We start from the raw sequence: 12,988 nt of genomic DNA, 5'->3' as shown, positions 1-12,988 counted from the left end.
GGTTCCAAGGTTTTCCTCTTCTGTAGGTTTCAGAGTTGCCTTCCAGGGGTTGTTCTCTTCTATCAGTTCCAAGGTTGTCCTCCATGGGTTGTTCTTTTATGGGTTCCAAGGTTGTTCACCATGAGTTGATCTTTTTCTGTGGCCTCCAGGGTTCTCCTCAAGGGTTGTTTTTCTTCTATGATTTCCGGGGTTGTTCTCCTTTGATTTTCCTATGAATCCTAGGGTTGTAGGGTTGTATTCAATAGGTTGAAGAACAGGAAAGAGGCAAACAAGGTGGGACTTTCACAACAGTTGTTTTTCATAAAAATGAAATATTTTATTACAATTTACTTCAACAAAAACATCAATAAAAGATTCGTTTCCCATTTATAAAAAGAGCATCTTAGCAACATTTGCTGAGGTTGTCCTTTATTCAACGCGTTTCCCAGACAGAGTCCACTTCTTCAGGAAAAGGGTTCAACACACGGTAATACCTCAGCACAACAAAATTGACAACATAAAGGATACAATTTGTCACCCAATGCAGAGGCAGGTACAAAGGGAGCAGACCAGCAAAGACCACAGCCCACAAATCGAGAAACATCCCAAATTTCATTCAATGATTGATGCCAGTTGTAAAAATAAAAAAAAATCTCTTACTAATTCATATTAGAGTACAAGTCTCTCAATTCATCTCAAGGACCATAAGAAGCAGAGGCGGGGAACTTGAGAAGCGCTGACAACCAACAGTCACAAAACGAAGGGTAGAAAGGGCTAAAAATGTCCTCAGCCATGGGTACCTCAAAGGGGAAAGAGGTATTCAATAGGTTGTCAATTTTTCTTCTTTGTCCTTTTATGAATTCCAGGGTTGTCCCCCATGGGTTGCCATCTTCTGTGGGTTCCATAGTTGTCCTTCATGAGTTGACATTGTTTTGTGAGTTCTAGGGATGTCTTTAGTGGGTATGGATGATAAAAACAATGAAATAACTCAACCACTATGCAACTCATTTATATCAGAGACCACATGACTGCTGGCATGGCTTTGGGTTGATGGAGAGGGAAAAGTTATGTTTGGATTTTGAGTTTTGGCATGACTTTTAAATAATATATTGTCTACATCGAAACATCTACTAAAATCTACTAAATAAATGTCGCAGATATTACTGTTATCAGTCAACGTGTTGAGGAAGACATAGAGGTCATCTTGTTTATTGGAACCAACCGAGACCGACATAACCATGCAGTTCCAATAGGAATAACTGTAAATGTAACACTACCACCTAGTGGCAGAAATGATCATCACAATATAATACTGTATTTCGGAATGGTTGTTGTGCCTATGCATGTATAAACAATATGCTAACAGAATCTTTTCTCTTAAAGTAAACAAATGTTTCATTAAAATTTGTACTCACCACAATGGACCATATGAATATGGATAATAATGGCACCACAAGGATAATATGGCAATAAGGATCCTTCTTTGTAGCATGCTGGTTGGGGACAAACTTATAAACTTGGCTTTGACTGCTTTTTAAAGGAACCAAACTGCAAGAATTCAAACAACATTTTTATTGTTTTATTGAATCTAAAATGTAATTGGCTGATTTAAGGTAAAAATTCCATTGGCTTTAATAATACTTCTCTTACTTAGCTCCCATTCTTTAATTTCCTTTGCTATAAGAAGATCAGAAGTTCAGAAATTGACTGCTATCTTCATCTCGGTGGTCTTCATGGAGTAATAAAATCCCCGCCATGATTCCCAGGTCATGCCAGTGGCATACTGGTTGGTGTTACCTCCTAGGTATAAACCATTTAGGTTGGCAGAATGGCAGTTTCTGTACCAGGATCCTCCCTTGTACGTGCTGGCACAGTTTCTAGAATCAACATCTACATCGTGGTCGTAGGTGGTGAAACCCATGGTATGTTGGCTCCTAAAAGAATCACCTGTGGGAATTTGCAGTTACATAGAATCATTGTATCAAATGTAAAATATGCAAAGCAAATATTTAAATCACAAAATGTGTCTGATCTATCAACAAATATTATTTTAAAGTGTGGTAGAAGTGTAAGAAAACTTTACTGACTAAAGTATCTATACAATATTATTGGGCGTTCATACGTCTAGATGTTTCTTGTGCATAGGGAGCAGTATGGTTCGTTTCAAAAGTTTTAATGATTGTGTGTCCTTGTATAAGTAGTTTGGTTCCTCTAGTGTTCTATTTTCATCATTTTTTTCTGTGAAACTGAAGTCTTATATTCAGAGCATCTGAGTTGTGTTTTCTACATAATAACCCCACCTATTTGCTCACTCATCCATTCGCCAACATCTCACCTGCCATCTCTAAATTAACTATCCACAGATCTACTATCTACTATCTACTATCCAGAATTATCATCTAATGATTATTCTACCAAGCTGTCTTCCTATCCATCCAACGTAACCATTCACTTGGCCACTAACCAACCTAATTATCTCTCTATCTAATAACCACTAATATATCCCCATCCTCTCACAAACCCGGTTAACCAATCCTACCACTCATCCAACATGGGCTGGCCTAGTCATCCATACGTAAATTCCTCCATCAACCTACCTACTATTTGCCCATCTATGTATGACATAAAGGGGTCTAGCCTCGTATCTGCCCACCTAAAATCAATTCACCCACCTAAACATCTGTCCATACATCGACTCATTATAACACTCTATATTCCCCGAACTAACCCATCTTACCATCAATCTATTCATCCAAAAGCCAACCTAAATATCCATTTATTATTCATCTAACTTTATATCTGCTCATCTATTCATATTCCCAACCTATGGCTTACCCATCATCATATGGAAGCACCCTTACATTATAGACCGATGCTTCCATCTACATCTTCTGTCTACAAGTCACCCACACAAGAGACCCAACTAAGATCCATCTTCTATCCAGTATCCGCCTTGGTTCCTTACCAATAGCCTTGGATGGATCCCCTTCTTCAAAGCCAACAATATAGAGTTTGTAGCTTTCTGCTACCCCAGAGATCGAAAGAGGTGAGAGGGAGAAATTATTGTAGATCACAAAACGAGAGTCATTGTCAAAATCTGTGAGGTCGATGCGCAAGCGGTAGGCCTTCTGAAGGGTGAGACGATAGATGTTTTCTAAGCCTGTGCCAGAAAAAATATGGAGGTTTATTAGGAATATATTCCTTAACAAAGCTGTTATTACTCAAGTAAACAACAAGTAAAAAATAAAACAATGATTAGTTCAAAGAATGAAAAAAAAAACGTCATTGAAAAATCATACAGAAAATAAAAACCTGGGTATAAGAGGGCAGTCCTATGCCCATCTTAATTCTCTCATTTATCAACCACTAGTTGCTTGCTTTGTTAAAATGCTGCTGTCAATGAAATGAGCAGGGAGAACACATGCATGAATAGGAAGGGCCATACTGGTCCCTGCAGTGTTGGGCTCCTTTCCTTATGAAAACATAATATTACAGGATATTCAAAGAAAGTTTCACAGCTTGGAGAACTCAAACCAAGTTCAAATGAGACCACAGGTCCTTTACTATGTCAAAACAGCAAAAGAGACCATTTCTACAAAATCAACATCCTAACTTTTGAAACTATGTATTTTAAAAAAAAGTTACCCAGCCAATACTCTGAGTCAGCTCTCCCAAATCCGACCTTGTAGTCCTCCCAGCCTCGATAGAAATCCTCACTTCCATCAAATCTTTTCTGAAATACCTGGAAAAGAGACGTTTAATGACCAACCAGATCATGGTGAATATGCTCACATCCAAAGCTATTGAAATCTACTTTAAAAATTGCTCAGGTTACCATTAAACTGTATGTATGGCAAAAAAATTGATTTCATTTGTGAAAGTCAATGGGCCTGATCTAATAAAGCCCTCCATGCATGGAGAAGATAGAGAATCATGGGATAAACTGGGTGATCCAGTAAACCTGGTTTAGGGTTGGGGGAGGGGGTGAGTAAAGGTGCTCCAAGTCTCTATGCCACTGCTTGTCTGGTCCCATCACCTAATTTCCATGGTCCATATGGAAGGGTCATGTCATAGTATACCCCTAACTATCTAATCTTAGCTTGTCTGGTTTCATCATTTACTGTCCGTTCACCATTTGGAGGGGTCATGTCATAGTACATCACCAACTGTCTAAACTTAGCTTGTCTGGTCCCATCATATACTGTCCATGGTCCATTTTGAGCGGTCATGTCATAGTACAACCCCTATTGTATAATTTTATCTTTACTTATCCCTTCAATTACTGTTCATGGTCCATTAGGAGCAGTCATGTCATAGTACATCCCTACTATCTAATCTTAGCTTGTCTGGTCCCATCGCTTATTGTTATTTTGAACAGTCATGTCATAGTACATCCCCTACTGTCTAATCTTAGCTTGTTTGGTCCCATCACCTATTTTCCATGGTCCATTTGGAGCAGTCATGTCATAGTACATCCCCCACTGTCTAATCTTAGTTGTCTGCTCCCATCACTTACTGTCCATGGCCCATTGGAAGAAGTCATGTCACAATACACTGGGACTGCATCTGAATAATGCCCACTGGGGTATATCCAATATACCCCATCCGAGGTCTTCCCGTTGTCATATATGTCCTTGCAGTCCAGAGGGTAGCAGCTGCATTGTGGTCGACAACTATTGCCTGGAAAACAAGCACAGAATAAGATGTACAACTTAAAGATAAAATGTATTATTGAACTTCTTTGAAGATGCCTCTCCTCACAGGGGCCAGATCTTGGCCAATGGTGCTACACTTTTAACCTCTAACTGTCCTTCTTAATTTGAGATAAATTGAGACAAGTGAGAGAAAGGGAAATGTTTTACTCACGCTGACGCTGGTTGAGAGGAGCTTGGAGAGCAATAACAGAAGTCATGCAGAGCAACAGGAACAAGGCCAGGTCCAAAGACAGGCGCTGGGTGATGGAAGAAGAATTAGTGTCTTGATAGTCTAATCCAGTGTTTCTCAAAATTTTTAGCACAGGAGAACTTATAAAATAACATTCAATAACTATATTTACTATAGCCACAGATCTCAGTACATGAGGTTCATAGTCTGACATTGTTAATCAGTTGGAAGGGAACCACCATTACAGATAGCCAAAAAGATGATTGGTGTCAGTGATAACTGACCTGAGAGGTACAAACTGCTCATTGCTCGAGGAACCTCTGGAGGAACCCTGGTTGAGAAACATTGATCCAATCTGTTTGGATATATTGTGATAACTTGTACACAGATTGATAGGTAATTTCTTACCAACGGTATTCATTATGTGTGACCCCATGGCTATACAGAAAATCGACATCTTTTCTCTACTGCCTACCGACAAGAGTCCAATGGACAATCCAGATACTGACCCCAATGGACATTCTGACCCTCCTTATAAAATTTGCATTTAAAACAGCATTTATGTAAAGTTATTGAAGTTTTCCACTGTTAGGAGCACATCACACAAGTAAACCTGCCATTGTTACAAATTCATTAGCAACATGGCTGAAATATGCCAGGAACACCTACTTCTGCTTTGTACGTGTCACTTCCTTGCTGGTATGTACATTGCAAAACTCAATCAAGAGTGTGACACATATCCAGCTGGTGACATGCAATCAGGTAAAAGGGTTTCACCTGCCCTCTGTGTGAGTTTAGCTTCAACTCCTTTTTACCACTTAACCAGTATACCTTTCTACAAACTTTATTAACTGTTCCAGGACCTCCCATTAACAATACATCCCACTAATATTTTTGAAATATACAAACATAATGTATTTAATCATTAAAACAGGGAATAAAGATACTGTATATTGAGCATATGCTAGTCACAATTCATATTCAACGCGTTTCGCAAGATCTGTTTCCTCAGGAAAGAAGAGACCGATATTAAAATTAAAATAACATAATAAACATATTTGAAATGACAAGTCAAAATTTTGCCATTAATTATTCTAAAGCTTGATCCTAGAGTGGAGTGATTGGTAGTGCCAGTATCCGCAGGTACCCCAAGGGAAATCATTCTTTTATGGAATATACATGGGGGCTGAGATGTCTTAAAAATCTGTATTACTTTCTATGATATTGGTTTTCTCAGCAAGGAATCAACTGCTCCTATTCCGTGTCACTGGCTGTCATATACCTGGGTTGTCAGCAAAGTCCCCAGCTACATTCCCACAACAGATGATGGCATCCCAATGGTTGCACTGATAGACTTTCCTTCTAGTGTGGCTGAGCAAATTGACATTATTTAAAGCAATAACTTATTATTTGAAAAATTGCAAGCAGGTGGATTCTTTATTGCAAAAGGGACAAGTGATGTCCCTTCTGCAAAATAACAAACTTCCCCATTTGTTTGCACTCTTTTCTATAAGGCACACTGCTCAGTGTACACTCCTGGCTGCCAGGAATGAATGAACTTCATATGCATGCACTGGAGCGCCATTATTCAACCAATGTGGCTGAGGATTCTGGACTCGGAAATGGACCGATGAAGATGTCCGCACCATGGATGGAACACAGAGAGATGAGTTCAGGTACAGAAAGGTGTGTTTATTCTATTGTAAAGTCATAGATGCCCATTCTGTTATAAGGAACCTGTCTGCTCCCAGTCTTTTGTTACTACTAACCCAGTAAATTACCATCTTATAGGCTCCTGTACTCACCTGCATGGCTCCTCTTCAGCCTATAAAACTTTAGACCTGGGGAGATATATATACACAGTGTCACATGTCCTTAGAAAGCTTTCATTTTTAAGCCAAGACGGAAGAAATTTTATTTAAAAAATATGTCCTAATTTAATCTATTTACTGCCATTCCTAAAGATAGCAGCTGAACCTTGGCCTTACTGTGTTCAGGTGAGGATAAAAATTCAAATTACAATGAAATCTTTGTTTTTATTAGTAAAATGCAATTGGACTTTATGGACAGTTCTAAAACAAAGCAAACAATATGCAGCCCTCATTATATATAATGGGGGGAATCTAACGCAAAGTATTCCAGCTACCTGTGGGGTATTCTGTCATTTTGGACCTTGGAGAATCGCCCAGTTTGTCCTGCCAAAGCCATGGGGGCTTTCCAATGTGCTGCCAGTATGGGGTAAAATCACCGGCCGCAGATCTTAGTCTATTCTATCCAGATATTGTCACTCCAATCTGATTTGTAGTATCTTGCTTTGCATCATGTGGATTAGCATGCCTGTGTCTGATGAAGGATTGCTGGGCATTAGTGTTGGTGTTGGAATTCAGGTTGTCCTTATATTCGACCCGAATATGGCTGTTGAAATTTATATGGACCAGAACTGAAAAACACGGGATTCAACTTTCGTGTGTGAAAATATGTGTAAAAAAAAAAAGAGGCTTTAATGTTAAAGTAATTTATTGAATGTGTGTGATTTATGTAACTAACTTTTATTTTTTTACAGGTTATCCCACAATGACAGGATGATTCCCATGGCTGCACAGCTGTGGGAATCCTTCTGTCAGTATGGGATGCCCGGGCACTAGAGGTTAAATGAGGACAAGTTTCCCCATTCATTCACCTCTAGTGCTCTGTGATTGGCTGAGGAAAGGAAAATCCTGATGACGCTTGAGCTGTCATCAGGGTTTACCCTTCCTGGAAGTTATGAATGGGGAGACTTGTCTTCATTTAACCTCTAGTGCCCGGAGATCCCACACTGACAGGAGGATTCCCATGGCTGTGCTCAGAATGAATGCAGCCGTGGGAATCATCTTGTCAGTGTCACGGGCAATGGAAACTCATACAGTTCTGCTAGGGCTGCAAGAGCAATCAGGGCACAGGGTGCAGTTCTACACAGTCACGAAAATAACCTGAACTCCCCCCCCCCCCCCCCATAGACTTTAATGTTGTTCGAATTTGACGTTTGATCACTCGAAAAATATCAGGCTATTCAATCAAATACTCACCAAATTGAACACTGAGCTATTCAACCAACACTACTGTGCATCATATTGAACCTAGTCTTACATGCAGGCTGGCATCTGTGTGTGGGCATTGTTGGAGTAGCACGGTGAGCACAGACATCCATGTCTGACTTTGGGCTCTTTTTAAATAACAGGTAATCTGACGTTCCCTGAAACATTCCCTGATGGGAATCAATTACTGCAATTGAAACACACGGACCTGAAAGATTCCCGTTAGGAAATGTTTTAGGGAATGTCTTGAGAAAAGATCCCTATGTGTGTTCACAAGTCATGGCAGCTAAAGGGATGCTAAATAGTCAAAACATGCAATGTGACACCAGAGATAAGATGGTTTAATATTAACTAAACTTATCTAGTTTATCTATTCAGTGAAAACTTCTCAAGTAAATGTTCACATAAATTGTAAGATAAGAAAAGCCGCATGTTATCTTATTTAGTCCTGTAGGAACTCTGTTCTGTCTTCCAGTGTTTTAGATATCGCTCCTAAATAAGTATTATTAGACAGAGCACCTTCCAAGGTCTGACATGCAAGAGACATATAGTTAGGTTGAAGAAAGACAAAAGTCCATCAAGTTCAACCATTAGGAAGGAAACATTACCAGATAAATCCCTCTAGACATAGATCATGGAGATCCAGAGGAAGGCAAAAAAATCCTCTATTCCTTTTATTAGTTTAGTTACCTTTTCGTGCACTCTCTCCAGTTCCACAATGTTCTTTTTGTGAACTGGTGGTAAAGCCCCACTATTGTGAGCATTAGTGTTATGAGTTGGACATAGACCCACCCAGACATAGGGGAAGAATAGAGGTCACAGTCACCTTAAAGTTTTATTTTTTTCCCATGAAGTCTGACAGCAAACCTGAGAAATGTGTTGGTATTTTATGACATTAGTTATCATTCTTGGTATCCAAACATGGTGTTCTCATGTGGTAAAACAAGACAGAAGACCTCATACAGCCATTCCAGTATGAAAGTATTATTGACAAATTTTTAACCTTTAATATTTTATATAGGATCAATATGGTATTCTAGAAGAGTGGGTGTGGGTGATATCAGAGTGTCATGGGCAGGTGGTGGACCCTCTGTGTCACCAGCTCGCTTGGCAGAGATGTGTACGGGGTGCAGAGACGTGTACGGGGTACAGAGACATGTACAGGGTACAGAGTCTATGACACCCGCCTTCGGATTTACCAGCGCACCCTGCAAGAGGTGTTGGACTTAAGGAGGTGGTGCCCAGGTTGCCACAACCTTACATGCAGGGGGTGGTAACAGCTAACTGGGTATGACCAAAGCATAGTACAAGAGCAAAAGATAGAAAAGTAGTCAGATGAGCCATGGTCAGGGGAGATGGCAATCAGGAGTAGTCACACAGAGCTGGGGATGGTATACAAAAGAGTCAGAGTCAGAACCTGGATCAAGAAATACAGACAATAACCCAGAAGCAGAGCCTAGAAGAAATCCTTCTTCAGGCAACATCCTATTGGACATATAGGGGTGGCTGTGTGGAAAATAGGGATCATGTGACCATCAGGTAACAGAACCCACCACCAGAGGGAGTTCTGGAGCAGAGGCAGTTCAGGTGGTGTTCACCAGGGATAAGCGAGCAAAATTTTTAAATTTTGTGTTGCAGTGAAATGGGCCTTTGTAAATTCGGCCGGCAAGAACGAATTTTTTGGACCTTCAAAACCAATTAGGAGAGTGGAGCTGTCAGCTCCGCTTCACTGATTGCTGTTGCAGTCCTTTACTATGTGTTCCTGGATTGAGTTTCTCTATCCAGGAACACAGTGTGAGTCTCTCTGGCTGCACATGAATGAATGCGGCTTGCGTTTATGAATGAACGCAGCCGTGGGAAAAATCAGAGGATTTTTCCCACGGCCGCGTTCATTCATTAACACAAGCCACAATGACTTAGGACTCTGAGAGGAGGCTAACCACAGCTGCATTTATAAATAGAGCCACGAGAACCCTCCTCTCAGTGAGAGATCCCCGGGCACTACAGGTTATAATGAGGGCTTGCCCGGGGATTGCTCACTGACAGGAGGATTCCCACAGCTGTATTTATGAATGCAGCCGTGATAATCCACATATAGTGATTTCCGATGGTTTTCCAAAAATTTCCGCGAAGTTCCGGCGAAATTTCGTCAGCCCATCGGAACTTCGAGGAAATTTTCGGATGCCAGAGGCATTCTCGCTCATCCCTAGTGTTCACATGTCCGTCAGAAGATGGGGCATGTCTGCAGAATACTCTGGTCTTCTGGGGTAAAAGGGCAGCAAACAGGGAGTGAAATGATTTGGAGCAGGAAGTAACCAGTGGAGAGGATTCCTGGGAAGGGCTGCTGTTGGCTGCAGAAGAGTGCAAGGTGTATGACACCGACAAAGGCGCTGATCCCCTGATCCTGCAGTGATCTGTGACACAGAGTTACTAATATCAGTCCAATGGAGCTGAGACAACTGTGCAAGACTGGAGGAGAGTTTTACGGGGAGATTTACAGCTAACGTGGTTTAGGCAGAAACAAGAAAGGTTTGAGCTATATAAGTAAAAGCTGATTATTGTGCTCACTCCCAGCAGTTTTATGTGGTTTCTCCAATCTATGTAACTCTCACCTTGCTTGGCAGTCACAGTAAGTGTGAAAATATCAGATCTGGCAGAATAAACAGGTAAAACATTATGTTATGGGGAGAACAACAACTTGAAGGTTGCATCATTGTTGGAAATTTTTATTGTGCTCAGTTGGGACTTTCCTACTCAATACAAAGGTTCTTAGATGGGTTAGGGGAAAACGTGGGAACAGAAAGAGAAGTTGTGTGAAAGCTCAGTCTGCTGTGACATATAACACAAGTAATCCTCTATAACTTTATATTACAGGCTATGTGATTTTATTTTCATAGCAAATGAACGCCCCAACTCCCAAACTCTTTCTCTACAACCTGTAATATGGAGATAATGGTGGACCTGTAATCAGATATATTTACTTACGTTATGTATTGCATAATCTGTAATGTCCATGTTACACTTTCAGGCTCTAGAACAGGGGTGTAAAACTCAAATACACAGAGGGCCGAAAATAAAAACTCAGACCAAGTCGGGGGCCAAACTTGAAATGTATTTAAAAAAATAGGAAGTAATTCCTTTAAATTAAATATAAAACATTTTATATGGAAACAAAGAGTTATTGCTTAACATGCAATCTGCAACAAGAAAATACTTGGCAATGCAATGTAAGCACTAATTGGCCCCTAGCTACAGTTCTTGAATAGATTTGAATAAAAATGGCATGAATGTTAATAATCAATTGACACCAAATAATGAAATGAATGTTACACATGTATAAATTATGTGCTCATATCTGGTATCTTCAAAACTCCTGTTAGAAAGGAAAAAGAAAGTTATTTACAATAGAGACAGAAAAGAGTGAAATCCCTTTCTGATGGTTTCACACATTTCACGCAGATGATTACCTTGTACTTTATTTTTTGTTTCCTGCTGACCTGAGTAATTTTATTTCTCCTGCTGTGAGCTAGGAATAGTGACCAGTCTCAGAAGAGAAACATAAGACTCCAATTCCCAACATTTCTTGCGTCTATGGAACTGCCCAGTGCGGAGCCGCATAGGCAGAGAGCTGTTCCATAGACGCGAGTGATGCCGGGACTGTAGTCTTACTTGCGTCTATAGAATGAGTGATGCCATGAGTTGTGGTGGCGGCATCACTCGCTGCAGAAGGCATTGGCCGGCAGGCGGTCCAGATGCCATTCATTTTTCCAAATCCCAAATCCAAAATGACCAGACCTTGACACCCCTGCTCTAGAACCTTGTGAACGCCTTGTGATTGGCTACAACCTTGCAGTATGATCACTGGGAAGATGAGACTGAAAAAATGCGTCCTCCTACCTGCAGTACACTGATGATATCATCTCAGCATAGGCAAAGTCACTGAACTGGAGCCCAAGCTTCTTACTGGTGAAAAGTTTGAGCTTTCCTAAAAAAAAATAAATTGTTTGTTCATAATGTCATGAAAAGGAATTTATTCCTACAGAGTATTAGAGTTATTGGGAAGATTTACACGGTCAGTTTATCCAGCGAAAACATACAATATATTTTTGGGTTTGGTTAATACTAGAGAGCTAGGCCTCCTCACCCCACCCTTACTCTTCCCCTGCACTGAGTGCCCAGGTCTGTAAACCTGCTATGCCCAATATGAGGGGTCCTCAACATCCCTGTTCTGAGATCCTGGGTCTGTACACCTGCTGTACCTAATGCAAGGGGCTCCCTCCAAACCTGTGCAGAGTTCCTGGGTTTGTACACCAGCTGCAGCCATTATGAGGGTCTCCCACCATCTTGGTCTCCCACCATCTGTACACCAGATGTGTCCATTAAGAGACGACTCTTCCATCCTTGTGATGAGTTCCTCAGTCTTTACCCCCCTGTGCTCATTATGAGGGGCTCCCTCAAATCATGTGCTGAGTTCCAAGGTCTGTACACCTGCTGTGCCTTTAATGAGGAGCTCCTTCCATTCCCGTGTTGGGTTCGTGGGTCTGTACACCTGGTGTGCCCATTATCAGGGTCTCAATCCATCCCTGTGCCGAATTCCGAGGTTTGTACACCTGCTGTGCCGATTATGTAGTGCTCCCTCCATCCCTGTGCTGAGTTTCTGGGTCAGTACACCTGCTGTGCCAATTATGACTCTCATGATCCCCGATGGTTTTTAATTTTATTTGCATTCAAAATTAATTTAACTGTGCTTTCTAAGAATATAAAAACCCATTGGGAAACCCAACTCTCCCACCTCTACCTCCTGTACCCAGAAATCCTATATTAGAAGATGAGGATGGGATTACCCATGCATGGAATGGGTTGCATTTGGGAATTCAGTATGTGATCCTCATTGTGAATGGCTTCCCGGTTTTACCTTGAAGAAGAATTTTTCTGTTTTTACCAAGAGACACTACTTGCCATTATTCTCCTTCTTCTCAAAATACCCTTTCAAGATGTTTCTGCTTTTTCTTGTAAATACATTTTGAATCAAAGAGATGTTTGTAGCCTTG

General features: G+C 40.7%; 1 protein-coding gene across 1 annotated transcript; it reads right to left on the bottom strand.

The window, feature by feature from the left end:
• Positions 1-1,536: 1,536 nt before the first annotated feature.
• On the bottom strand, positions 1,537-6,731 carry LOC140344926 (microfibril-associated glycoprotein 4-like). Its single transcript, XM_072432111.1, has 6 exons — positions 6,669-6,731; positions 4,846-4,930; positions 4,496-4,659; positions 3,625-3,721; positions 2,945-3,139; positions 1,537-1,926 (listed from the first exon to the last, which is right to left on the bottom strand). The coding sequence occupies exons 1-6, from the start codon at positions 6,672-6,674 to the stop codon at positions 1,676-1,678; spliced, it is 798 nt and encodes a 265-aa protein (XP_072288212.1). The 5' UTR covers positions 6,675-6,731; the 3' UTR covers positions 1,537-1,675.
• Between the last annotated feature and the right edge of the window lie 6,257 nt (positions 6,732-12,988).

The sequence above is a fragment of the Pyxicephalus adspersus genome, unplaced genomic scaffold (genome assembly GCF_032062135.1).
Source record: "Pyxicephalus adspersus unplaced genomic scaffold, UCB_Pads_2.0 Sca191, whole genome shotgun sequence".
NCBI classification, from domain to species: Eukaryota; Metazoa; Chordata; class Amphibia; order Anura; family Pyxicephalidae; genus Pyxicephalus; species Pyxicephalus adspersus.
The sequence above is the reverse complement of the archived record's forward strand: the minus strand, read 5'-3'. Positions and strand labels throughout refer to the sequence as shown.